Source organism: Drosophila takahashii, chromosome 2R, assembly GCF_030179915.1.
Source record: "Drosophila takahashii strain IR98-3 E-12201 chromosome 2R, DtakHiC1v2, whole genome shotgun sequence".
Taxonomy (NCBI): Eukaryota; Metazoa; Arthropoda; class Insecta; order Diptera; family Drosophilidae; genus Drosophila; species Drosophila takahashii.
Window position 1 is genome coordinate 22597565 of NC_091679.1, and position 25984 is coordinate 22623548.

Below are 25984 nucleotides of genomic sequence, written 5' to 3' on the forward strand. Positions count from 1 at the left end.
TTCGTTGACGTCCTATATTTGTTGCTGCTGCTGGTAGTCTGTTCGTTAGCCAGCTCGTCAAATATAAAAATATGTATTTAAAATAGGTGCACATTATAGCACTGTGTATTATATAAAAAATCGTGTATCTTATTCCTTTTGAATTGTGGCATACAGAAAAAATTTCGTCGAGAACTAAATGTAGCTTTTGAACTGTTAAAACACATATAATATTATAGCTTAATTATCTTGGCCTTCTGTGCAAAACAAATGCATTGGTTGTGTCTGGCCGTCTTGAAGGACTAAAACAAAAAAATTATATATTTTTACGACTTATGGATTCCGAGATATTGCATGTGACGAAATTGCCCCTGTGACGAAATTCCCCCACTCTCCCCTACTAAAAATAAATTATTGATTTCCGTAACTCAGCTAGCCTAAAAATACTTCTGCGAGAAAAACAAAAAAGCTAAGGAAGAACTCGCGATTTAAAAAGTATATTACAACGTTCCTTGTGCTCCTGGAGATGCAGGTCCTTAATGGCGGTCGCAAATGGCAACCTAAAAAGGGCCGGCATTCCTTTCTTGGAGGATCTAATAACTAGAAAGTCATTAAATCCAGACCCGAAATGAATGACAAAGATAACAACTAATTGGGATACTATTACCAAAAGGTCCTAGGGGAATCAATCATTTAGAATTATGGTCTGGGAAATGGATCAGTAGGAATACATTTTACAAAATTCACCACCCGGATCTCTTTTGTATGATTGACGTTTACAGACAGTGCTGAGAGTAACCAACCAAAAATTCCTTGTTGCAGGTATTAACCAAACTAAAATCTTCGAGCTTTGTCCATACGAATAATACGTCCTTTCTATGAACATCACTCCTTAAGTCTTCAAGCAAATCCTTGACAAAATGAAGATGTTGAGAGATGTTTGAGTGCATTTCTAATTAGTAACCAAAATAAAAATGTTGATGTTAACTTCCTTCATGCCTTGAGAATTTTTGTTACTCAACTGACATTACTGGTAAAAGTTAATTTCACTTTTAAATCCGTATCCCAGGATCACTGAACTAATGTTATTTAAATCTAGTACCCATCTAAAGTGCTCTGCAAGCCTGTAATCAGCTCCAGCACTTTAATCCGCGATATAAGCATTTATATAAAAACTGGTAGAAATAATAAATTGGCAGATATCTGCTGTGAACCTACTTCTAGCAAATTCACATATAAACTGCGATAAAATTGTGGTATATAGAGAACATATTTATTATTTAAGTTTCGTTTCGGGTTAATGATGATTAATACAACTTTGTAAGTATTTTATTGCATTTTAAAAGCTTTTACAGCTCAGTGTGGTAAATAAATACATTTTTTAGAGTGAACCTTTATATAATGTGTCTTGTGAAAATATATTTCAAATTTAACACATTTTTTCAAACCACAAAAGCTTGTATTATTTTTTCCTAGATAACCGTATTCCTCCTTCTCCCTTTTAGCCAAACTGCAAGTACTTCCGCGATGAAAACACAAAAAGCTAGAGTACAACCCAGTAAGAGTACTCGCCAGCTGCTTTTGTAATCCTCGAGCTTCAGAGCTTCGAAACCGATTGCAGTGGGTAGCTTGCCAAATCGGGTATGCCTCACTGAGGATGTAAGTTCCCAAACCGCTTCTTCGATCCAGTAGTTAACAAGCCCGGCGCCCCACACATGAAATAGGTAATCCTGCAAAGCCATTGCGTAAACCGAATTCTTCTGCAGAACCGAAGAGTAGGTGAGTCCGCTGACCAGATCCAGTTTGGGGGACCTACACAAAGCTTTTCGTACGGAGTGTCTTTGAAGCAGCGAAAAAGGATCGTTTTTGTACGAATATGTCTGATAGGCATAGCTGGTATTCAAATCACTGAGCATCTTCATTTGCTCACGGCTGCTCACAACCCAGACATTTGGCAGAAACTCTGACACAAACTCGGGGTCCATCTCCAGTTGGATCGTCTTGTAGTTCAGGTTGTTAAAGACCACTGTTATGTGACTATCGCGTAGCTCGTCAAAGTTCATAATGTGCCGGTACTGGGGATTCATGGTCAGCAGAGTGCTGCAACGAGCGGCATTAATGCAGCACAAAATCAGGCCCACAAAACTGGTCATCACCGTAAGCTGTCCCATGACGGATCGCAGTCGATTTCCCATTGGAATCGACATGGACAGAATGCAACGGATCACCTGCAGGTTAAGCACTACGTTCGCAAATTCAAAACGGCTGGGACCGCGATTGATCGTGAGTCTATCGTTCAGAGTCCGAAAAACAACCTCTATAATGCTCAGGAGAATGTATGATGCCAAAGAGATTACGCTTGGTGTATGTCCGTAGAGGACAAAGTACCGCTCGAACATTGACAGCTCTTTGCCGCAAGGCACTACAATAGTCAGTGATGTTATCCCTATAACAGTGTCAGTCCTGCATCCGTTCGGGTGTCTGAAGTTGGTCAACTGCCCGGTAATTGGCAGATCGATCTCGCCCCTCATTGTCTTCTGTATGATGTCAATTTGGTGCAAACTTTGATTTAAAGGCCTTAGCAATTTCAACGTGATGTTGTAATGGTTGGCAAAGGTCCTTATCAGATTGTAAACATAGCCACTGTGCTTTCTGCCTCCCGTTCGTGGATCTATCGAAAAGAAACTCCTTGGTGGCACCAGGTCGGGCATCGTCAGAGCTACCTTGCCCATAAAGTTGCGCCAAGGTACAGAGAAAATCTCACGAGGTTTCTCGATGACTTGCAATTTCGACTGATGAAATGGAAAAAACCGTTGCATTTTTAATGTATTCTCAATTACTAAGAGATTGAGGAACTTGTGCTTGACTGCCTCTCGTGTGATGTCTTCGAGTAGGACTGTAGAAGAGTTGCGCTGTAGCCAAATCACAATCCTGGTATCTCTGATGTGATTCAAGTCAACAGCCAGTGCTGAGAGTAACAATATATCCTCGGGAGACTCCATGTAGACCAGAGCCAGCAATTCCTTATTGTAATGGTCCACCAACTCGATTCTTTGAGTTTCATCCAAACGAATTATGGGCCAGGGTACGGGATAAAGTCCCCGGAGCAGATCGTTCCTATGAATTCCGCTTTGCATCAGAAGAAGACTTGAAAAGGATCGTTCTTTGTGCACTGCCTCAAGAAATTCCTTTGGGAAATGAAGATGACCCACCGCGGAAACCACTGCACTGACCAGTAGCCAGATTACAATTTTAATTTTTCTCATTTCTTATGGCCTTTTGGAACTCAACTGATGTCGACGGCGGATGTTCGCCTCGCTTTTAAATTCATATGAGCACACCTCAGCACTAATGCCATTTAAATCTAAGCCCCCATCTAAAGTGCTCCGCAAACCCGCAATCAAGCTAAGCATTACGTATACGCACTGTAATCCGCGAACTGCGTTTTCATATTTAAATTAGCATGAATATTAAATTCAAATTACTTTACGCCGCGGCAACCGCCAGGTTTGTACATATTTAATTAAAGGCTGAGCACAATGTGCCCCAACCCCGGAAACTTTCGAACACACATGTTTATGTCCTGCCATACGGTAGTGCTTTTATTCCGGGTTTTGGTTACTTTCCCCATAAAACCCACTCGAGCTGAAGCCGAAGCCCCTCAACGACATAATTTACAAAGCGCTTTGGCAGCTGTCTACCTCTGTCTCCAGTCTCCCGGCTCCTGTCTTCTGGCTCCTGGCTCTCGGCTCCTGGCTCTTCTGTCGCCTTACCGACACTTCCGGCACTCCTTCTCCTCCTCGACCTCTTATCGCTGTCAATGTCAGTTTCGTGTTTGTGGAAGGAAGGAGCAGTCGCAGCTGCCGGAGGAAGTGGAGCATTTCAAGCGCATTTAATGCGCATAATGTCAAATGCAACAAAGCAACAGAAACAACAACCTCAGTACAAAACCGCAAATGGAGGAGAAAGAGCAGGAATTCGAAGGGGTTGGCTCTGGTTTGGCCAAAAGGGCAAACACACAATATTTTTAAGCAAGCTTAACCAGTGGAGTTGAAATGAGTTCCTTTATCTAATTATAGCTTTTTAGTCCACTTTATATCTGGCCAATTAGGGACGATTATGTGCTACGGAAATTTAAAGACCAAAGTTTTTTCAGAAGTCCTTTTTTTGTGCATCTAATTTATGACATTTAAAAAAATACTAAATATATATTTTGTATATTTTTTTCCTTTTAATAAGTAAAAATTAAAGTTTTTCCAGCTAGCCCGATAAATAAGGCTTTAAATTGTGGAATTACTAAGTGCTTATTTTAATGTATTCTTTGCAACAACATGATTTTAAATTTTATTCGATTAGCAAATACCATCGGCACTGTCTAATTGATTTTATCAAATCAAAGGAATCTCACAAATTGTAATCGCAAATGTAGTTTTGTTTAACATTCCATCCCAACCGACTCCACTTCTCCTGACCCTAGCCAAAAACTACTTCACTTTTATTTCAACATTTTAAAAATTCCCCATCACTTTGAAGATTCTTGAGTGGGGGACCAAGCCCAGATAAATACTGGGGCCAAACTACTTTTGTGTGCGGTGAACGTTCAGATAAACTTTTATTGATATAAAAAATTACCCACGTTGAGCAAACAAACGGCAAAACTGGAATTGGTAAGGACAACAATTCCGCTTTATCCGAAGCGAAATGCGGATACGGATGCGGATGTGGATTCACTTTCGATTGCACACTTGAGTCGACAGCGGAAATACTTGAATGTTACACGGTGTTCCAACGTACCTTTGGCATTTTCCGGTCCCGATGAAGTGTGGGTTATACTACGGGTATGTACGGGGTTTATGATTTCGTATTTTGTCTGAGGATTTTTATTAAGGCCCTGCTGCTTTTCGCTGGCCGACAACGAGGCCCAAAGGACAACGGATTGCGCGAGCGCGGCATTGGCAATAAATTCACGGCGAAAACTTTCGGCAACTTGGGGTTGTCCTCAGGTGGATGCCCCGATAAATAACGGCTCACGGGTCAACTGGCTGGTCACAGCCTCATTTATTTATGCACATGGATTTGTAGACAGCGCACAAATTCGCACGGAAATTTTATTGCCACTTATATCATTCGGTGAAATTAAATATTTAACTAGAACTTGGTGATTTATTATATTTGTCCTATTGATTTATGTGGGCCATGTGGAAAATAACACAGCAGACTAGTTTGGCTAAGATTTATGGCAGAGTTTTTGTTTTTCCGATTTAATTAGTACTATTTACTAATCTCTATGACTAAGAATTTAACTGCCGACCAGGGCAGATGCAATTTTAATTAGCACTCCGGCGATTTCCGTTACTAAAAAATCTCGCTTAGGAAAATGTCATCGCCACGACACGACTCGACACGAACATTGAACGAAACTCACGAACGCACTCACGAAGACTCGCTCTCTCGCTCGCACTTGCGGCTGGGCAGCGAGGGGAAAACTCTAAAGAAAACTCTGGCTTCGGCGGCGAGCGTTCGAGGGAAATCACATGTTTCATGTGCAAAGTATAAAAACAAACTGAACGCCGAGCGCGGAAAGCCGACAAAGACGACCGACTAACATATATTTTGCCCAATCCCGATCTGCCTAACATGGCTGTTATTCCGGAGGATTTTCCGAGCGGGAGAAAGCTCAAAGCTTCTCTGTTAACGGGCTAACAGAGCGTCACAATTGGGCCATTTTCTGTTAGCCAGTTGGGTTTTTTTTGGGCCAGATTCCCACATAACTCGCACTTGTCGAGGGAAATGGAAGTAGAAATAAAGATAGACAGTCGTGCAACCTCAAAGTGCAATTAACGCTTGTTTATGACTGGCACAGCTTTAGTTCAGTTCACTGCGATTCGTCACCGAACTCAGTTAGAGATTCGAGTTCCAGCTTTGCGGCCCACCACAAATCACTTATGGAGCTATAATTAAATTTACGCCCAGCAGCAACAGGTGAGTGGCAACCGCAATGAGCTTGCGGCGCTACAAACTGAACATTAAACCACTAAAATGGGAGAAACAAACCGTAGGTTCCATGCTAGAATCAAATCCACAAAAATCAAGCGGATTTGTATTTACTTAATAAGTTAAGATGTTCAGATTACATAGAATATTAATATTTTTCTCGATCAATTATTCCTTATTATAAAGGTCTAATTACACAGGAACACAAAATTAAACTTTGTGAAATTTCCACGAACCATTTCAAGTTTTCCATGATATTTGGATGCTCCTGAATAAAAGTCCTATACAAATTTATTTTCCATCACCTACAGGTTCCGCGGTATAGCTAAGAATACAAAAAACCGATGCTTGCCGACATTTTGAACCTTTATTATTTTCGGTAGGACCTACTCTCAATACATCACGGCATTCCTAAAAAATGTGAACCATTGCCCATGTCTTTGGAATTCGACGCCAAAGTTGAAAATCCCAAAATTGTAGAGATTTTTCTGATGGAAAAACAATTCTGAGAATTAAATCTTGAATGGAACTAATTTTAACTATTCATTGTATCTATTGTTCATTGTATGGTTTAATTTCGGTTTAAAGCGTTTTCATGAGGATATTTTTTATTGGATTTTTATACTAATAAAACCGTTTTTTTATGTGATTATATACTCCTAAATGTTGTCAAATTTTGAAAAGTTCCCACCCATCAAAATGTAGAATAAAATTTTTCTAATCGATAAAAAGTTATGCGCGATCAAAGCTGAGTAACGGGTATCTGATAGTCGGGGCACGCGACTACAGCGTTCTCTCTTGTTTTATTTTACAAATACGCAAATCATATTTCTGATATTAATTTGTAATGTTTTAGAAATTTAATATCATTGGCATTCATCATCTATATCACCCTATCGGCACGGGCACAAAAAAATACGATTTGGAAAGATTCATGTCAATAACATTTACACAGCGCGAAAAATCTCCAGGTTTTATTATATCTGATTGTTTAAATGGGAGCTATAGGATATAGACATCCGATCGGGTCGATTGCCAAGCTTGATCACATGTTTTAGGATGACTGTGAAAGTTTTAAGTCGCTAGCTTTTAAACTGAGCTCGCAAACGGTATTGAAACAGACATACAGACGGACAGACGGACATGGCTATATCGACTGATCCTGATCAAGAATATATAAACTTTATGGGGTCGGAAACGTTTCCTTCACAGCGTTACAAACTTCTGACCAAAACTATAATACCCTCTGCAAGGGTATAAAAATAGCGTAAAATAACATTTTAAATCAATTAATATGTATAAATTTATGTACCTATTGAGTAATATTTGTTGTAGACTATTTTTCTGTGTTGCTTTGCTTAAATTTGAAATGATTTATTTTTCGTAAGCTTTTAGCGATCCTTTGTGATATTTACCTAAACTACTAACACTTATGTCACATCTTCTTTGTCACTAAATCATATTTAGATAAGTGATATTTAGGAATCCGGAAACAGAAAGCAAATAGATGTTTGGCCTTAGCCCACGCTGAGCCAATAAATCAATTCCAACCAAAGTCGGCTGGCACACAAGACGTTTAAGGTTGGCACAGGCATTCGTCCTCTGAATTTCATTACGAATGCCAGACACAGGGGCACGCAGCTGGATGGCCACTCAAGCCAAACAGTTTGCCAGGACGCAAGCATCCAAGGACCGAGGGACAGAAGGACCAAGGGACAGCGGGACCGCACTCAAGTAGCCAGGATGGGACAACAAAACAAGGCAGCTGCCTCCAGTCAAGTCAAGTGGAAAGTGGTTCTGGTGACAGGGGGCCAAAGTGTGTTAACATACTAATATTCACTTTGCATCTTAATCGTAGTTGTCCTGGCCAAAGGATGTTATTGCTTGGGAATGGGACGAATGGCATGGCTAGAGTCCGTACGGCGATTTCAATTGCTGTCTGCAGTTGATATAGTCAACACTAAGCGAACATATTTATGCATGTTTGGCAGATGTGGAAGTAATTTGAATTTGTCGATCATTTTGACAGCTATGAATAATAATAAGAAAGGAAGATAATTCCTCAATTGGTGAGTAGAAATGTAAAGAAAATGTTTAAAGAAAATAAGGTTATAACAGAGGCTTTGAATTTTATTTGTTATGGACTAATAGAGTGACAATTTATTATAATTGTCTTAACTAATTGCTTAATATTTCCTTAATCGTATACTTTAACATTATCACACAGCGCCATCTGTTGCTTTTTTGAAGAAAACAAAAGTCTCCAAAATAAGCTTTGCAGAACTAAATACATGAAAGCTATCAAAGAAGAACTCTGACAATGTCCTTTGAATATTACCCATCTGGCAACGCTGGAAGCTCCCCGTATCTCTCTTTCCCCACAGCTTTCTCTCACTCATTTCTTCTCCCTCTCTCCGCCCCTTTCTATACATTTTCCCTCTCTGTCCGTTGAGCTTGAACTGCGAATAACAAGGTGAATGCATAAGCAGCACGAACACGTGGTTGAATCCAAATTAAGAGCGACTTTGATGATTTGGTTCAAAAGAGAAAGGTGGGCCAGGGAAATTTGAAAGAGAGGAAATCGAAAGGGGGAAGCAGGGAAACAGTAGGAAAGCCCAGAGGAAAACATGTGCGACTCATTGGCAACTTCCAGGAGCGGGCATTCCTTACGCACAAATCGCATTCATGGCAACTGACATTTTCGTTGGCCTTTTCTTCGCTACGCGTAGCTTTTCCCAGCTTTTCCTGGCCAGCATGGCCCCAGTTGACCTCCGATGGCCTTCACTGGTGCTGCATTTGCAACTGCCCTCTTGCCTAATTGGCAATTTCAGTGAAAGCAAATTGTCGTGGCCGTTAATGTTGCCCCATTTCTGCTGGCTTCCTGTTGAATTCAGATTAATGAATTTAACACACGCACGCGCTAAATGTGGTAAATTAATTTAAAAATCTAGGCGATGCTTAAATTTCCCGTTCTTGGGACTTGTTGCATTAATTTTCTAATAAAACCTTATGACGCAACGAGGCGTATACGTAATGCGCGCAATGACGCCCGCCGGAAAGCATGCTGCAAAGCACTTTAACCATTTCTTCTGAATGGTTTTATCCTTGTGGCTATGAATAGCGAATCGCTTAACGGTCGCCGAGAAGGGTTTTCCGACGGAGTGTGCTTGGAAAATGTTATTAAGTTGTTGGGCAAGGCAACGCGCTCTCGATTTATTGAGTTTGCTTGCAGAGCCAACGCAATGCGAACTAGTTTTCTGAATTGCCAAGTCCATAAATCCGAAGCAATGGAATTTGTCTGCTTTATAATCATATGAACTGCGAAATTGGATGCATTATTCATATTTGTCGCAGAATTCATCAGCAATAAAGTCACACAGCTTAGTAAGTTTTACGATCTTTAAAAGTACACATGTAGTTATTCTTCAGGTTATTTCACTTTGTTTCTTGGGCAAAGAAACAACCCACTGACATAATTCAAATTTAGACTGAGTTGGTAAACATGAGTAGAAAATACGGTTTCGTATTGTCTTTCGACTTCCAAATACCTTATGTTATTCATTGTTTATTTATTAATATTTATTTATATTTAAATTAAAATAATCAACCCTTACAAATTGTTTTAAATCACTAGAGCTATCGCTATTATTTTGTGCATAAGGTTGACTGCTCCCAGTGTAATTATCTTTTACTGCGAACGATTAAAAATGTCAGTATCAATATTTTCATTTCTGCGGAAATCCCACACATATGCTGTGGAAAAATGAAATTGCAAAGGGACCGAGAAGATTAAACCCCGCGAACGTATCGTTATACATCAGCCAGGCCACGGATATCAATGCCTGTTACATACATCGGGACTGACACCATATATCCCAGAGCATCACAAGTGCTGGGTATCCAACTGGCAGGTAAAACACAATTAGAAGGCACGCACACGAGGCAAGGCATAAACATTACATAAACAATGCAAAAACATTAAACATAACACAGGACGCATGACAGACATAGCGAAATGCTCGCCAGGATGCCGGGGAATCAGGAGATATACACCTGCAGGACCCAAGGGGGCGGTTCGTCCTTCGACCGCGATGATTTGCGGCATTTTTTATGATTGTCTTATGAGTATGTGCGGGGAAAATGAAATGCGGCCGACAAAAGCAAAGACCACTTCGGAATGCGAGAAGTCATTTGCAAATTTCACAAATTCCTTTGAGGAATTTCCCGTGGAACAACAAACAACAGACAAAGGTGTTCTTTCCCAGATAAAACATTATTAATAGGACGCCTGTCAAGGAGCAACTTCTTGGGCTCCTCGCAGACAAGCAACCGAGTTTACACATGATAAAGTCTATTTTCCACCCACATATCTTATTACTTTTACTTACCGCAGTCAAGGAAAGGAGAAAATCTTACGTTAATTTAGACACTTTCACTCACCTGAAAGAGAGAAGAGAAAAATTTATGAAGGCACAATAAATTTAATACTGCAAGAAATAACAATATTATATCACATAGTTTTGAAATAATAATTCTTTAACATTTGGATTCATAAGGGAAACTGTTATTTAACTACATTTAATATTTGTATTCTTTTATAAAAGTATTTCCCCTTTCCAACCATATATTTTCCAATCATAAATGTTAACGACTTTTAAAGAAAGATGTAAATAACAAAAATAAAATAACTTAATAAAAATATTTTGTTATACATTTACTTCTGATCGAAATATTTTTTTCCGTGCAAACTACCGTTCTGTGGGTGTGGCTAGAAACTAAAGCTCTTAATGTTCTTCAATAGCTCTTGATATATGAGCTTGTGCTGGTGGCGTTTCTGTCTCGACTTTTATGGGCCATTGTTGAAGGATTTTTCTTTTTTGGAAGAGGTAAAGTGGTGTATGCTTATAGCAATAAAATGGCTTAAGCGATACAGAAGAGCCCTGGCTAGACGCTCCGCATAGTTAAGATCACAACCACGAAACACCGTTAAAATGCCGTTAACCTCTATCTAGCGTTCCACTCCCCCAGTTCTCTTTAGCCGGGCGATAATCATTCATTTCAATTACGCGCTCACACATTAAATAGGGTGGAATCCATTGTGAGAACGGTCCTAATTAATGGTTATATCTGGCGACTGGGGTGGCAGCGTGCAGAGGTCTGACAAGCCAATTGCCAGGATGGCTGACACCCATTGCTGTAATCACCAATCAAAGAGGTGTCGATATCCACACACCGACAAGAAGACGGTAGAACCGAGCATAATTGAGTTATTTACACTAATTGGCATACACCGGGGCTGATGACGTACCTCGGCTGAGCTGCAGGCGAAAGGAAAGCCGCAAAAGTTTGCACAGCTAACTCACGGCCACTCCGACTTGTTGACTTGAATGGCGGCTACCACTCCTTTCTCACCCAATCGTGCCACTCATATTTCATTCAAAAATTTCTGAGGCAAATTTCCGGCTGGCAGCTACGTGCCACATCCTGCTTATCAAACTGAAGCACATAAATTACAAATAAAGTCCGACCACAGAATTTAACAATTGTTGCATGGACTTGTAAGAATCATGGTTACTTTTCCCAGCCAATTCACAGTTGGAATTGAACATTACTTACACCCAGAAAAACTTGATATGAAAACTTGATATCAATTTTCACTTGATATGCAACATATCAATTCGACATGCTCGAATTGTAAGCAACATGTTCCAAGTAGGCCTTTTCTAATTATGAATGTGTCTTTCTCCTTCCCACTAATGTAAATTTAAGTGATATCCCGCTCTATTTCAAATTGAGAAAATAAATTCTTCTCGCTCACACTCTCGTCTAAATACCATAAATTTACCATCGTTTTAATCCAGGCGTGTTTTTTTGGTGTGCAGTACAAATCGGATCGGTTTTTGGTTGAGAGAGGAATCTATTTTCATTAGCTTCGAATTAGTATGATAAGTATAGTTAAGTCAGCAGAGTTCCCACACCCATATCTAAATCCCATTATAGCCGTTTTTGGGAAAGGATACAATAATCACAGATAGCACTGTATAACAGGATAATAAAAGTCAAAGTGCTAAAACTAAATTAAACTGACCCCGAGGCGGTCCTCTCAAGCATAAACGAATCTGAGTGGGTGTCAAAGTTGATTCAAGCTTTTCACAGATATTAAAGCGATGAATTTAATGGCAGCGGCACATGGTGCTCGAATTTAATTTGCGCATATTTGCGAGATTTATGGAAAACAATTATGCATAATTGTGTGCTTAGATGAAATGTGCTAATATAGAACAGCGCGATTTAATGAGCTTAAATCTGTGATAATAAAAAAACAATAAGCTCAAATAACTCTCAGGAGACATTAATACATAAATATTTATGATTTTAACAAAATTCTGTGTTTTAGATATATAAGATTTTCTTTAAGGAACATAACATAACATAAAAATAAAGATACAAATACCATTATGAGGGAACAATTTGATAAGCATCTCTTATAAAATCAATGCCTACTTTCAATCGATTTTGCGTCCTTGATGGATTAGCTGTAATCAGATGGGGCTTATAACACTTCTCTGTCACGTATCCACAAAGGAATCGCACAGGGAATATTCTCCTTTGTCAGGTCTTTAGCCGGATAGAAGCAAATATTTATGTAGATTTCAACGCACGCAATCAGCCTAAGAATACAGAAAACACATAAATTCGCCTGAAGGAAGGCCACACAAAAACAACTGGCGACCACACCACATGTCGCAAATTGCTTTGGAACCTCTGGTTCACACAGAGAAAATATTGTAGCAAAATAAGTTTCATTAAAAACGTACAAAACCCATTATATGTTAAAGTACAATTTTTTAATTGAATGGAAATTAGTAGAATAGAAAATACACTGCCAATAAGAATGTATTGGGGTCACAAGACCCACAATATGTCCTAAAGAAAAAAAGTACTAAAAAATAAAAATTGGTCGAAAACAGCTTAAATTGCTTCAATTTAACACTTTTGTAATGAAAACTTTGTAATGACTGAAATTATAATACCCTCTGCAAGGGTATAACAAGAACGGATGCTGTCTTCGGCAAGCCGAGGTTCTCATACCCTTGCAGATTTCTCGAATTTAAATGTGACTAGAAAAATACAATACAATTCAATATAAAAATACAAAACATGAAATAATATGCAACAAAATATATGCAAATATCTTGAAAAAAATAAAATGTTGATCTATTTCTCACTCGTCTAGTGAATCTGTTCAAGAATTCAAATCGGAAAAATCTCCTTCCCTGCAATACTAATACCGTCTTTAAACACCCTTTAATACAATTTAGAACGAGCTAATTTAATTTGTTTCCAAAACTTTTTAAAGCTAACTCAATATTAATACTTTATCAGTATCCACAAGAAAAACCGGTAAAACTCTAGATTAGCGGACTCATCCCCGAAATTCGCGAAAAAATTATCATGGAACGCGATTTCTTAAGAATTTACGTGCATAAAGAACTTAACTGTCGGCCATGATTCTCTTGTAATTGAATTTCAAAGCTCCCGGTTTTGCTATAAAAAACAAGGGTGCTTTTTTCATATTTTCAATCAAGGTAATTACATTTTAATGAGCTCTTATAAAATTAATGAATTGTTTAAGTGAGTTTTCATAAAATTATTTAACTATTGAAATGAGTTCCCGCAGTGTACAAACCCCAATCCCCGATACCCGAAGCCCAATTCGGGCCGTCACTCACCTTTCATCCAGGCGCATACTGCTGCGACTGATGTCACTCCAAACGGACATCGAGCGCGGTCGCTGGAAAATGGACTTGGAAAAGCGACGGACCGCCGGAGCGGGGGGGAGCTGCTGCGGGGGATAGCCGGCCAGGTCGTTGAGGTCCTCGTTGAAGTTGACATTGCGCTGCAGGCGGTGGTTGTGGGTGGGCGACGCCACCGAGGCCATCGAGTAGCTGCAGGTTTGATTATCGTCCGACATGCCCAAAGCGGTGTAGCTCACTTGGAGGTTCTGGCTCATTTCCTTCAACACGAGGGACGATTCGGGATATGTGTACGATACTGACCAGGTCTGCAATTCCGACCAGGCCTACATAATTTTGCTGGTTTTTCACTGGCACACTGGCGCACTGTCACTTTTTACTTTTCCCGAGCATTTCTTGTATCTCACAGATGCATCTGCACCGAACACGCTCTGCTGCGGACTGCGAAGGCTTGTTTATTGTCTGTGCTCATGACATATCCGACACTTCATTAAGCACATTCAGCCCAAACAATTGACTGTCTCTCTCGTTCTCTATCGTTCGATCCCGCTCGCGTCTTTAGCCACATCGCCGTTTTCTGGAACTAAGTGACAGTGATAAATGGATGACCCGCTGACCTCTCCGCTGCCTCACACTCGCTGGCTGCTTAATTGACTGCACCAGACATGCAGCACGCAAAAATTTGCAAAGTTTAAGGTTCAAATACCAAGACAATCAATCAGGCAGCGTTTCAATCAATCAAAATCCTTGAATATCTCTTACAAAAAGCTTGGACATTATGTAAATAACGAGATATTGAACCTTTCAAACAGAAAATGGTATTTTTAATATTTTTAATATGGAGTCCTCCTTATATACAACACTAAAAAATTTTTGTTTGCCTTGTTAGTAATGTTGTATATTTTCATTATTACCAAGTTGCACCCGAAAACACTTGATATGAAACGAACTTCAATTTTGATTTCCAGCTTCTCAATTTGAAATGCTTAAAATGTAAGCAACAAACCAGTTCGAATTTCGAATGTGTCTTTCTTCCTCCCACGCATGTAACTTTAGGGACTATTTCGATCTATTTTTATGAGAGAATTTGTAATTCTCTTTCTACCACTCACGTTAGTTATGTCGTCATTGCTTCTTATTCTCTTTTTCGGAGTCAGAGAATCTCCGAGAGGGAAAGTTCGGCTAAATGATATTATTTAATATCAATTTTATCAGTATGCGTTAAAAAGACCAGAATTTTACTATGCGCATATCGATAATCCCGGCGTGTTTTTTTTTTGTGTGGATTTGTAATATTTGTTTCAATGAAAAACAAAAACATCTAATGAAAGTAAAGAAATGAGCTTAATTTCTTGTTTTTAATAGTTCACTTGCTATCTGTAGTCAGTATAATTAATCACATTCCTTCATTATGTGTCCCGAAAATAAGTCAGTTTTCAGACCCTTTTCGAGCTGAAATGAGTTCGAGGCGTGGCGAACAGCGCTTCTCATCAGCATAATGAAAAATAAATTTCGCAAGGAGACACACCCACGCACACCCCGAAACAAAAAGCTGCAGTTTGGCCAGATGACACGAACGAGAAATGAACAAAATTAAATATTTTTTAGCCTTTTTCGGGGACACTCCCCTTTAAGGGTCCTCAGCTGTTTGCTTTTACTGCAAAATTATGTTTTCGCCCACTTTATGCTATATAAACAACCATTTTATTGTACTCTTTTCGGCTACTTGAGTTTTATGTTTTGTGCCCAACTGAAATTGAAAGAATTTCTTGGCCAAAGTGTGTTGAAAAGCTCCCCAAGGCCATTTGCATGCTACACAATAACTTGGCGAACTAAGTGCCACAATTAACAAATGTAAAGGGTGCTAAACTGGAGCCACGCCCACTTCCTCTTAACCAAAACCTAAGTTGTGCACGCGATTTCCAGCTAAAGTTGCATATAACTAAGACATTAAATGGCCTACAGTCAAGCAATATCGAGGAGACCGGATTTGACGGGGAGACATTTTTGTGCGACACTTGTCAAGGTCACGATAACAAATGTATTTTATATGGCATACTTTTTGGGTGCCAGCCAAGGCAAATAAGAATCTAAAAGTTGTTCACTAAAAAAAGGAAAAAAAGTTATATTCAAACTACCAAAAATAAATGAATCTATCCTGCATATTTTTTTTCTCAATCTTAATGATTTTAAATCGCTTATAATATTGCCACTCAAAATTGTTCTGGGTACATTAGCAAATAATTTTAAGTCACTAAGTCTTCAATATTATACAACAATGTCCAAGTAAAAAACATCACTCTTATTAGGACCCAATTAAACTTAAAGCTATCCTGTAGTAGTGAAAGTTCATATTCCTACGTACCACTATATATGCACATACATAATATATGTCTGAAAATAGGCTTTTGGCCTTTATTAACTGGAACTGACCCCAGAACAATTCCCTGGTCAGATATCCGACGCACATGAGCAAAGTTGCCGCCTTATCAATTAATGAACTTTCTCACCCCGAGTCCGGAAAACGGGAAAAGAGGCGGAAAAAATGAAAAAGTGAAACATGTGACAATAGTTCCTTCCTTTTTATATCACCACAGAGAACATTTATTGTTGGGGCCGAAAAGGAAATGTCTTTCAAAATGGCTGACAAACAGAAGTTCTGTAAACATGCGGGAATTGTTAGCAGGAGGCTGTTTGGGGAGCGGACACAATAAAAAATGTGTTGGCCTAGCATGTGTTGGCCATAAATTAAATGGGGGAAGAACAAAGCAAAGCCCAGACATGAGCCCATAATAAATGCCGACATCTGGGCAACCAGTTAAGGCACTCGTTATAAGAAAATTCCTTTAAAGCGTAGGTGAAACCTCTTTTCAAGAGCGGATTATCCTTGGCTGACATTTTTCTTAAGACTACCAAAAGGAGCGTGTGCGATCTACTCGTTTACATAGCCCCATCCAACCGATTTGCATGTGAAATGAATATTCCCCCTCATAGAGAACTGGCCAAAAGTTGTCAGCAGTATCTTACCCTCATCAGCAGCGCTTTGAACTCAATTTTAGCACAAAGCATGACCTTTTTTGGCATTTAAATGGTTTGGGAAGGAAGGTCAGAGGATGTAAAAAGGATTGCAACGATGTTTAGTAAGTATTTATACAACAATACTTTATTTTGTGAATAATATGGATGTCGGATAACTTCGTTGAGTTTTCAAAACTAAATATGAGGTGCTGGTTATAAACAGCTTATGCTGCAGTCAAGTTAAACACATATCTATAAAATGCTTAAATCCGATTTAAACATTTTTAGTGACTTTATTTAAATAATTACAGGAATAAATTTCACTTTAAATTTTAAAAGAGATAAAACAGATCTCAAAGCTTTTTCTCCAGCTTTTTATTCATTTTCTTTTGATTTCAATTTATTTCGCTTTTTGTCTTCACTATGGTATAACCCTTTTCTCTAATTTTTGGCCCACATCCATAAAAGAGTTTTGTTTTTCCTTTCCCCATTTTTTTTCTTTTTTGTCAGTTTCCTCGGCCAAGTTGAAAATTGATTTGTGGCTGCAGAACAAAGTTGAACTTTTTTGTGGTCGGGAAATTGAATTTTTATTCCGACTTTGCCTTGCCATCTCTTCTGTTTGCCTCTCGATATGAGAGGAAAAGTTATCCAAGAACCACACATTCGCGTCGTTTTCACACCTGTCTAAAAGGAGCTTTAAATTAGCAAGTCAAACAAGTTTGTTCTTCGATTCAAATAGGTATACCAAAGACTTAACGGGGTTTGCATCTACTCGCATATTGTTACTCGATATTCAAGGCAAAACTTTTGGCCAGCATAAGGAAAAAGTTGAGAGACAACTTTCACAACTGGATGAACATTTGAACACTAAAGTTGCTAAACGAAGCTGACTTTTGAGTAGAGATAATTCGATTTCTTTAATCTTAAAGCTGAATCAAATTTCCTAAAGCTGACAAACAAGATGGCGAAAGTCTTGTGACTCAACTGCTAAAAAATGCCGAGAAATGTGAAGTGGAGACTTCGAGAAAATATCTCCGCAATATAACAGACAAATAATGTACAAGCAAACGATGACCCCCGCTGAGTGGGCGTGTGTCCGACAACAAATCAGGAAAAAATACCAGAGAAATACAGTATGGGTTAATACAGCGTGATAAGTAGCCTGTGTAATGCGTTTAGCACAAACAAACAACCAGAAATCGAGTCAGTCTGTGAACTAGAGCCATTTTTTGTCTGCCGCTACCGTCATCACTTATCAGATAAAAATAAGCATTAAGATTTTCGGGGGACCCACAACAAATGTCAACCACAAATGCTTCGGGCAGAAGTTAAGGCGAAAGTTGAAATGTTTTCCCAGGAAGAGATTGGATTATGTGCTCCTTTTTTTTGGAAGCTGCTTGCCCCAGGAATAATAGAATGACCAAGAAAAATAATTTAAATAAGTGGTCTGAATTGGGTTTAATAAAAGGAAAGGAAATGTAAAGAATGTTACATAAAATAAAAATTGATTTGAGTCTCAGGATAAAATAAAAAACCTATTTTATATTTTAATTTATCTTTTACGATTTTAATATTCATCTTTAAAACACTCTGGCTTATCGAAAAGTTTAAACAAAACAATCAAGTTATAATATAAACAAAACTCAATAAAAATTAGGATTATAATTAGCAATAAAAGTACGCTTCAAAATCCTTTGTGACCTTTTTCAAATGTGTAATATGAATGGCAAATAAAATTAGCATGCTTATCGCTTGTGTCTATTTACCACAAACGAGCACAAAGCACAAGTTTTCATTAAATGGCCTAATGTCCACAAATGCCAAAATGTCATCTATAACATCTACTGGACCTTGAACTTTGCCTCATTAGTCAATTATACGAGGGGAGCCTGACGATGTCATCCACTGGGAATTGACAGAGTGCCAAGTGAATGAAAAAGCCATCAATCTGAATGTGGGCAAAGCAAAATCATCATCAGAACAACAAGTGGAAATTGGCCAACTTTAATTAATCTCAGAAGGCGCAAGAACAATAAATTGGTTAAACTGGAGGCGGTTTTTGGGGAGAATAAAGATACTTTGATAATATAAGTTGGGATACACTGTTTCAGTTTCAAAGTTATTCATTTGGAATGCATGACAATGGCTGCATGGAGGCGGTTGAATGATTCAAAGATATATATTTCATGCTAAAAGTATGTAAAAGTTCTATCCCAGATATCCAACCTATCCGGCCTTTTGTTTTTTTTCCTTGTGGGCCACAATTTGCAGTGTGGCATAACCGTAGATTAACTCGACCTTTTGCCAGCCCTTGGCCAAAGTCCCTCCTCTTTCCACTGGTGCTGGGGCGTTAGCCAGGGATTAGCCTAGCCTGTTACATCCCGTTTAAGCCCCGGCCCCTGGGAAGACTGCCAAAGGTCCCAGCCACGTAGCCACAAAAGTTTTCGCCGCATTCCCCCTCGTTGCTGGCCTTTTTGGTGGTTTTTCTCAATTTTGTTAAGCTTTCACTTTTAGCTTTTTAAGGTATTTTCCCAGCTTACCCAGTCACTGAACTGGGTACCCTTCGTCCCTCTATATCTTTCTGTTTTCCTGATCACTGCTGCAGCCCCTGGAAAATGAGTGAGGAATTAAATGCAAAGTATTACTCATACGCAATGTGTGCTGCCAGCCTTAAAGGGCTTTTACGACCCCTCCATTTATGGCCACTCTTGCCTTTGGTAAAGCCAATTTGAGTTTGTTTTTTATGTAATTTTTATGTTTATTATTATTTTAGGTTTTGTGGCTTTTCGATTTTGTTCCACTTTTGCTCTTTCCGTTTGCGTTTTATTTTATTCGCCAAACGAAAATTCCGGATTATTTATGGCTGAGGCTGATTTGGTTGTCAGCAACATAAATAAGTTTGAAAATGTATTATATTATAATTTGATTAAATTCTTTAGGCTGGATGAATTCAAAGGGAACATCTGTGTGCTTGTATTAAGATTGAAGGTTCAATAACTCAGAAAATAAATCCCAATAAATCGTAATTATTCTGATCGAAACCAGATTCCAACTAATGAAAACCACAATTAAGTTTGTTTAATTTAATTTAAGTTTCACCTTAATTTAATAAAATTGAAAATTGGAAAAATACTTTAATGCTTAAAAACCTAGCCGTAAACCAATTGAAAGCAAATAATTTCAATGAGAACAAAAAAAGTAAGTTAAATTATAAAAGTTTTCAAATAGTTTTGTTACTGCTGAGACCTTTGCCAACCTAATTAAACTTTGTTTCTATTTACTCCCATTAACCAAAACAAGCCACAAAAAGTGGGGCTGTGCATCGCCGAGTGGCTTAATGAAAGTTAAAGTAAATATATAATAAACTTAATTGGTATGCAAATTTGCGCTGCTTGGCCAATTTCGACTAAATGGGTGGCCCACGAACTACAAAAAGAGGCTGAGGGGGTTGGGGTGTGACTGCATCGACGAAATGTGTCATAAAACCTAATTGAAAATTTCAGCCACGAACTGACAACAATCTGTGTGTGCGGGTGGGTGTGGCAAGAAATATGGTCGGGGGAGAACAGATAAGCAAAATAAACTGCAGCATCCCATGAGCCGTGGCATGGAGCAATTTGCAATGGCCAAAACGAAATGTGTCAAGGCGAATCCGAGGCAGCAGCAACAAACAACGGAGAAATACCTGCAGGGCCTTTCACATAAGCAAACAAGACAGCGTAGTTCTGCCAGCATGCATGTAAAAATAAAAACGTTCACTTGAAAATAATTCGCTGGGCTTGGTAAACAAAGCCAAGGGACAACGGGGCGGATCGATTTTGGGCGAAAAAAGAAGTTCCTTCAAACGCTGCGCACAAAAGTGTGCTACAAAGTTCTCGTTTGCAGCCACGCACTCAGAAGAATTCCCGATTTCTCGTGCAGTATTTTCCTGCTTTTGTTTCGTTTTCGCACATTTTTAACAGCTTTTCTTGAAATTCATTTCGTTTTTTATTCCTCCATGTACTCATATATTATCATTACTCTCCCTTCGGCCCAAGGACACACAATAACTTTCACTCCTTGCAGCCCCGCTGTTGTTGTTTTATTTTTTATTTTGCTGCCCTGACATTTTTCGCTAATTAACACAACAAATCCGGCCGACACGTGGGCGGTGGCCTTGGTGGGCCCAGCGCAACCGCAAGCACGATAATGCCGTTTAAATACACTTTGATTAATTCGCGAAGGTGACACAGTCAGTCGCGCACACCATACCGCCTATGTATAATCAGCTCGATTCTACGGCTGTGGATATATCGCTCGGTCGTCGAAGCGTTCTGCATCCAACTGGCAGCACAAACGAACTGAGGCACTGCTACCAATCTTTTTGTAACTGGCTCCAGCAGGCGTCCAAAGTCACGCACCACCAGGAGCAGGACGACCCACCGAGTGTGCCTGTGTGCGTGCATCTGTGTCTTGGTCCTTCGAGCACGCTCTTCGGCGGCGCTCTTCTATATGGGGAGCTCTCTTAAGCAGCACCGAATGCTGGACGCAGTTAACTAGAGTTGTCAACCGGTCAAATCTGCATAAAGTTTAATGTTCTATCAAATGAATCACTCGAATCGTGCAACTAAAAGTTGTTCTTTAAATGTCCTTTTAATTACAAATAATACTTTTACTTTCTTACTAGAACAGAAATATTTCTTAGAAAATAATGGATAATAAATAAAATGTTTTATACCGACTCAAAAATCGTTAACATTTTTTAAAATATATACACGAAGAAATAAAAATCGAAAATAAAAAAGATATTGCTAAAACTTAACTGATTGGACTTTACCAACAATTGTTTTGGGAGAAAGTGCGCTGAAAGTGTAGGCGAATAGATTGATTATTTTTCTTAAGCGGGCCGAATGAGAATATTTTAGAAACATTTGATTTCAAAACTTTTGTAAGTTGAGGGTGCAATCGTCACTTTTATTTTTACCTTGCCAGAGGTGTTTTTTGTTTGATTAGAATCACTGTGGACGGCAGTCTACGTAGTGACAAAGTTAGTTATTATAGAAACTTTACAAATATTTACTAAAAAAAATATTTTTTAAGCATATTCCGTAGCCACAAACCCAATGAAGAATTTAATTTCAATATAACTCTTCTGCATAAAAAGTCTAAGTAACAATAAACGATTATTTTTATCAGTGCGTAGGCGGTTCGTTATGGGCCTCAACTGCTGGCCAAAACACGTGTTATATAAGAAATAAAGAATAGGAAGAGCAAACCGCTACTGCTCTCCTGCAAAGAGAGTTACGGGCTTTGTTCCCGTAACCCAGTAGAAGGACAGCAACAAAACAGAATGGCAAACAACAAATTTGGCGCCAAAGACACGTGCGGAAACGGAACACAGACATACTTACATACATATGTTTATGTATGTATTCCATTCCATTGCGTTGCGTGTAAACAATGAAGCTTTTCTGTGACGTCAGTTGCGGCCTTATGACGTAGATGGAAAGGCGAAAGAAAAGTCTACAAAAATTAGAGGAAAAACGCCCTCTGTGGGAAAAGTTGGGAAACATCTCGCGCTGTGCAAGTTCTGTTGAGTTAGGAACTGTTTGGGAATTCTATTCGATATGAATGGAAAACCCCTGAGACATTTTACACTTTTTGTATTTCAGGCACGTTTCAACTAACCACATATAGTGGCTGAGTAAACATAGAAATTGAGATATTTAAACACTTCCAATCATACTAAAAGAACCGAAAGCAAAAATTAGGTGCAGAAGCCACCGACCCCGTCATCAATTCATTTGGGAATTCAAAAACATGAAAATACAATAGGTTCCCACACTTAGGACTGCGTATAATGGAAAGCGTATTGATTTCCATAAGTGATTGATGAACCCGAATTCTATGCGGCCCGTCACTAATATATGTACAAACCAAGGTCTATGGACTAAAACAAAAGTGCAACTGACAGCGGTTGAGTGGATGGATGTGGGTGCTTCGGAATCCTTCATTCTATATGCAAATTCCCAAACTTCAGCTGCAGCCAGTTTAATATCGGAAATGCATTAGAATCCGCTTTAATATTCCATATAATCCAGCTTTAAAATTGAAAAGTTTGTATTGAACAATACAAAGTTTATAAAGGCTTAAATAAGGGTTAAGTTTGGCTTTATTAGATAACCTTTTTATTGAGAATTCATTTATTTTTGGTATTGAAAGGGTTTGGTAAACAGGCTGTAGCTGTAGTAAACATTTATTTAATTATTATTTCTATAATGATAAATAGACAAAACACAATTAACAATTAATTACAGGATTTGCTAATTTTACAAAATTATCCCTGGCCAAATAAAAAGGGATATTAAACTTGAATGCCTTTAAGCAAAAAGTGTAAATTATGCAAAATTTGATGGCTTTAGAGGAAAGCATATAACGGCACGTAAACCTTTTGAAGTAAATTGAATTTAAGCCCAATTCATATTTAAAATAGTTTGCATTATATGCTTCTGGGGGCTAACAAAAAACTTTCAAAGGGTTTAACAAGGTTCAAAGTTGTCCCCGACTCGATTACGCATTCCGGTCAATACTTGGAGCTCTCCCATTGATATGCCAAGGAGCAGGCCAAGAGAAACCTCAACAAACACTGGGCCCAAGAATTAGTAAATGGGCATCTTATGGGCCCATATAAGTGCGTGTGTACGCTGGAAATTTGTTGTCAATTTCCGGCAATTTGTCGTTGGCAGCAAAATCATTGTCATAAGGGCCAGAACGAAGGCAGCAGGAGTGGCAGGGGACAAACACATCCTGTAATGGATCCGCAGCCTGGCAACGCAATCAACACAACATAATATAAAAGTAAATTAGAATGTTAAGATAGGCCGAACGAACGAAAGATGGAACTTCGGTGGGTAACTTGTTTCGGCGCTAAATGAGAGTCAAGTGCGTGAAAGTGGTGGGAGAAAGTGAACCAGGCCATCCAGGCACTAGCTGATGGCCCAAATTGAGTGCTTTAGCTTCAAGCTGCTCCGATGGCAGCTCGCCTGTCGGGCTGCTCCAATTATGCCAAAGTTCAAGCGCTCTCTGATTGCTTAATCTTGCCGGAATGCATTAACGTGTCAGCCACGTTAACACGTACGCACTTACATAGGCCGGCTTTTGGTGCGAGCGTAATTAAAATGTCAAAACGAATTTACATGCCACATTCCCTCGTATTGCAGGATGTTCTAAGCAAAGGAAAAAAAATTAAGCAAAACCTAGGCCTATCATTTAGTTTGCGGTTCCTCCGACTGTCAGCTCCAAGCAATTGGCAAAACAAGAAAAACAGTCTAACAGGAAAATAGCTGACCGGACACACAGGAAGATAGGCAGACAATAATGCAAAAATATTTCAACAGCCTTCTGTGGACTGGAAAGCATTCAGAGATGGCCAGCACAGACAAGACATCGCTCACAAACAGGCCAACAGGAGCAAATGGAAAAAAAGAAAATCGCTCTTGACACGGGCATCCAAAAAATGTATTCAAACAACTAGATGATACCCATTATACATTTTTTGTATCGTTCTAAAAACTGGTACATACATACTTTGTTAAAAATTAATGTTATTATTATTTGTATTCTATAAGTTTGAAGTTAAAAGTAACGGTAATAGATAAGACAAGACTAGCTGCAATCATTTCAAAATAATAATAAGAAAAATAATAAAATTAATATATAGTATCTATATATACTATTTATATATACTATTCTCTAATATATCATTTCACATGCAAATTTCAAGTATCTATTACAGCCCACATTCAATTTGTCTTACCCTGCAAATCGCTTTATCAAAATTGAAAAGGAAAGCCAAAAAACCCACAAACAGATCATATCTTAGGCCAAAGACTGTCCCCCGCTGTGCTTACATCAGATGCGACCCTGTTGATATGGGCAACCGAAATCACTTGGGACATTAATATAAATAAATTGGTACGCAGTGCCAAAAAAATAAATAAAATATAAAAAATACATAAATGTCAACAAATAAATGTGTGCGATATTTATAGCCCCCAAAGAGTCATGTGAGACGAGAAACTGTGGACTGGTTGCAAAAATGAAATATTGGTACATGAAATGCAATAGAAAGGCTTTTACCTCTGGGGACTTCAGACTGAGATTGCATTTCAGGCGGATGACAGGTTGTGCTTCGCTCATACTGTCTATTTAAATTTTACAAAAATGCAGATTGGTATATTCTTGTTAGCAGATACATATTCGTATTCGTGTCTAACACACTATTCAAGGAGGGGCAAACACGCATATATTTGCCAAGGCTTTAGAAAACTACAAAACTTTGAGGGTAGGCAGTATTTTGACGGGGGTGTTTTCCTACTGTTCTTTTATTTATTAGCACGCAAAGTTTGGTGTAAATAAAAAATTAGTCAAACCGGCAACCCAATACAAAACGAAAAACTTATGCAAACAAGTAATACATTCGCTCTTTAATCCTTACAGTTTTCAGCAAAGTATTTAAAGCCAGAAATAAGAATACAGAATTAATAACGGCATACAGTCTCTTCCATTTCCTTGTTTATTTATTTATCTATTGACTAATAGAAATCGTAATTTGTTAAATGTTATACCTTGAATAAAATGTAGTAGGGCTAAAAACAATTTAAGTAATTTGATTTTCGATAAAAGGCCCTTTTTTCTAGTGGATATTAATTACATGAAAAAATTGAGGTATAAATAGCTGAGCAACCATAATCGACGATTAGAAATGTCATGACATTATACGCGAAAATTGGAAACGTATTTACTATACCGAGTAAAGGCCCCACTAATTATTTCACGAATTTTACTACTTTTACTTACTTTTTCTGCTTTTTGAAGCTAACATTTATGTATTTGGTAAGAGGAAAACCAACTACGCTTGGTGTTGAAAGCTTGAATTTTATCTCCAATCGCTTCGAACTCGCAGCACTCGACACGATTTGGCTTTTTTCATTAGTGTCAGGTTGCCAATGAATCGCAGGACGTGAAAATCGTGGAAAAGCGGAAAACGCAGCTGCTGCCGACCTGACTGGCTCATCAAAAGATTGAAAGGCAGCGCGCGGTGAAGGAAATATTCAAATGCCTAAACTAAATTGCATATTTATGCGAGTCCTGCGAGAGGCACTGTCTGCCACTGAAATACTGATACTGGGGATAAAAGAGTAGGGAATGGAGGTCCGCTCGCACTGCTGGCATAAATTATGTAACATTTCACGTAT

General features: G+C 38.7%; 2 protein-coding genes across 14 annotated transcripts in view; both read right to left on the minus strand.

Annotated features, from left to right (window-relative positions):
- Positions 1-25984, minus strand: part of SLO2 (slowpoke 2) — a 118533-nt gene that overhangs the window by 58132 nt on the left and 34417 nt on the right. For 3 of the 13 annotated variants that reach the window (XM_017150538.3, XM_070213222.1, XM_017150544.3), the window contains exon 1: positions 13707-14054. The exons of 3 other annotated variants lie outside the window; for them this stretch is intronic. In XM_017150538.3, coding sequence (XP_017006027.3) covers positions 13707-13987 — 281 coding nt within the window. In that variant the 5' untranslated portion in view covers positions 13988-14054. Of the gene's footprint in view, positions 1-13706; positions 14060-25984 lie in introns of those variants that run through there. 7 more of the 13 variants (XM_070213225.1, XM_070213223.1, XM_017150543.3 and 4 more) reach the window with 5 other exon arrangements.
- Positions 1452-3245, minus strand: Ir47a (Ionotropic receptor 47a). Its single transcript, XM_017150508.2, has one exon. The coding sequence runs from the start codon at positions 3243-3245 to the stop codon at positions 1452-1454; it is 1794 nt and encodes a 597-aa protein (XP_017005997.2).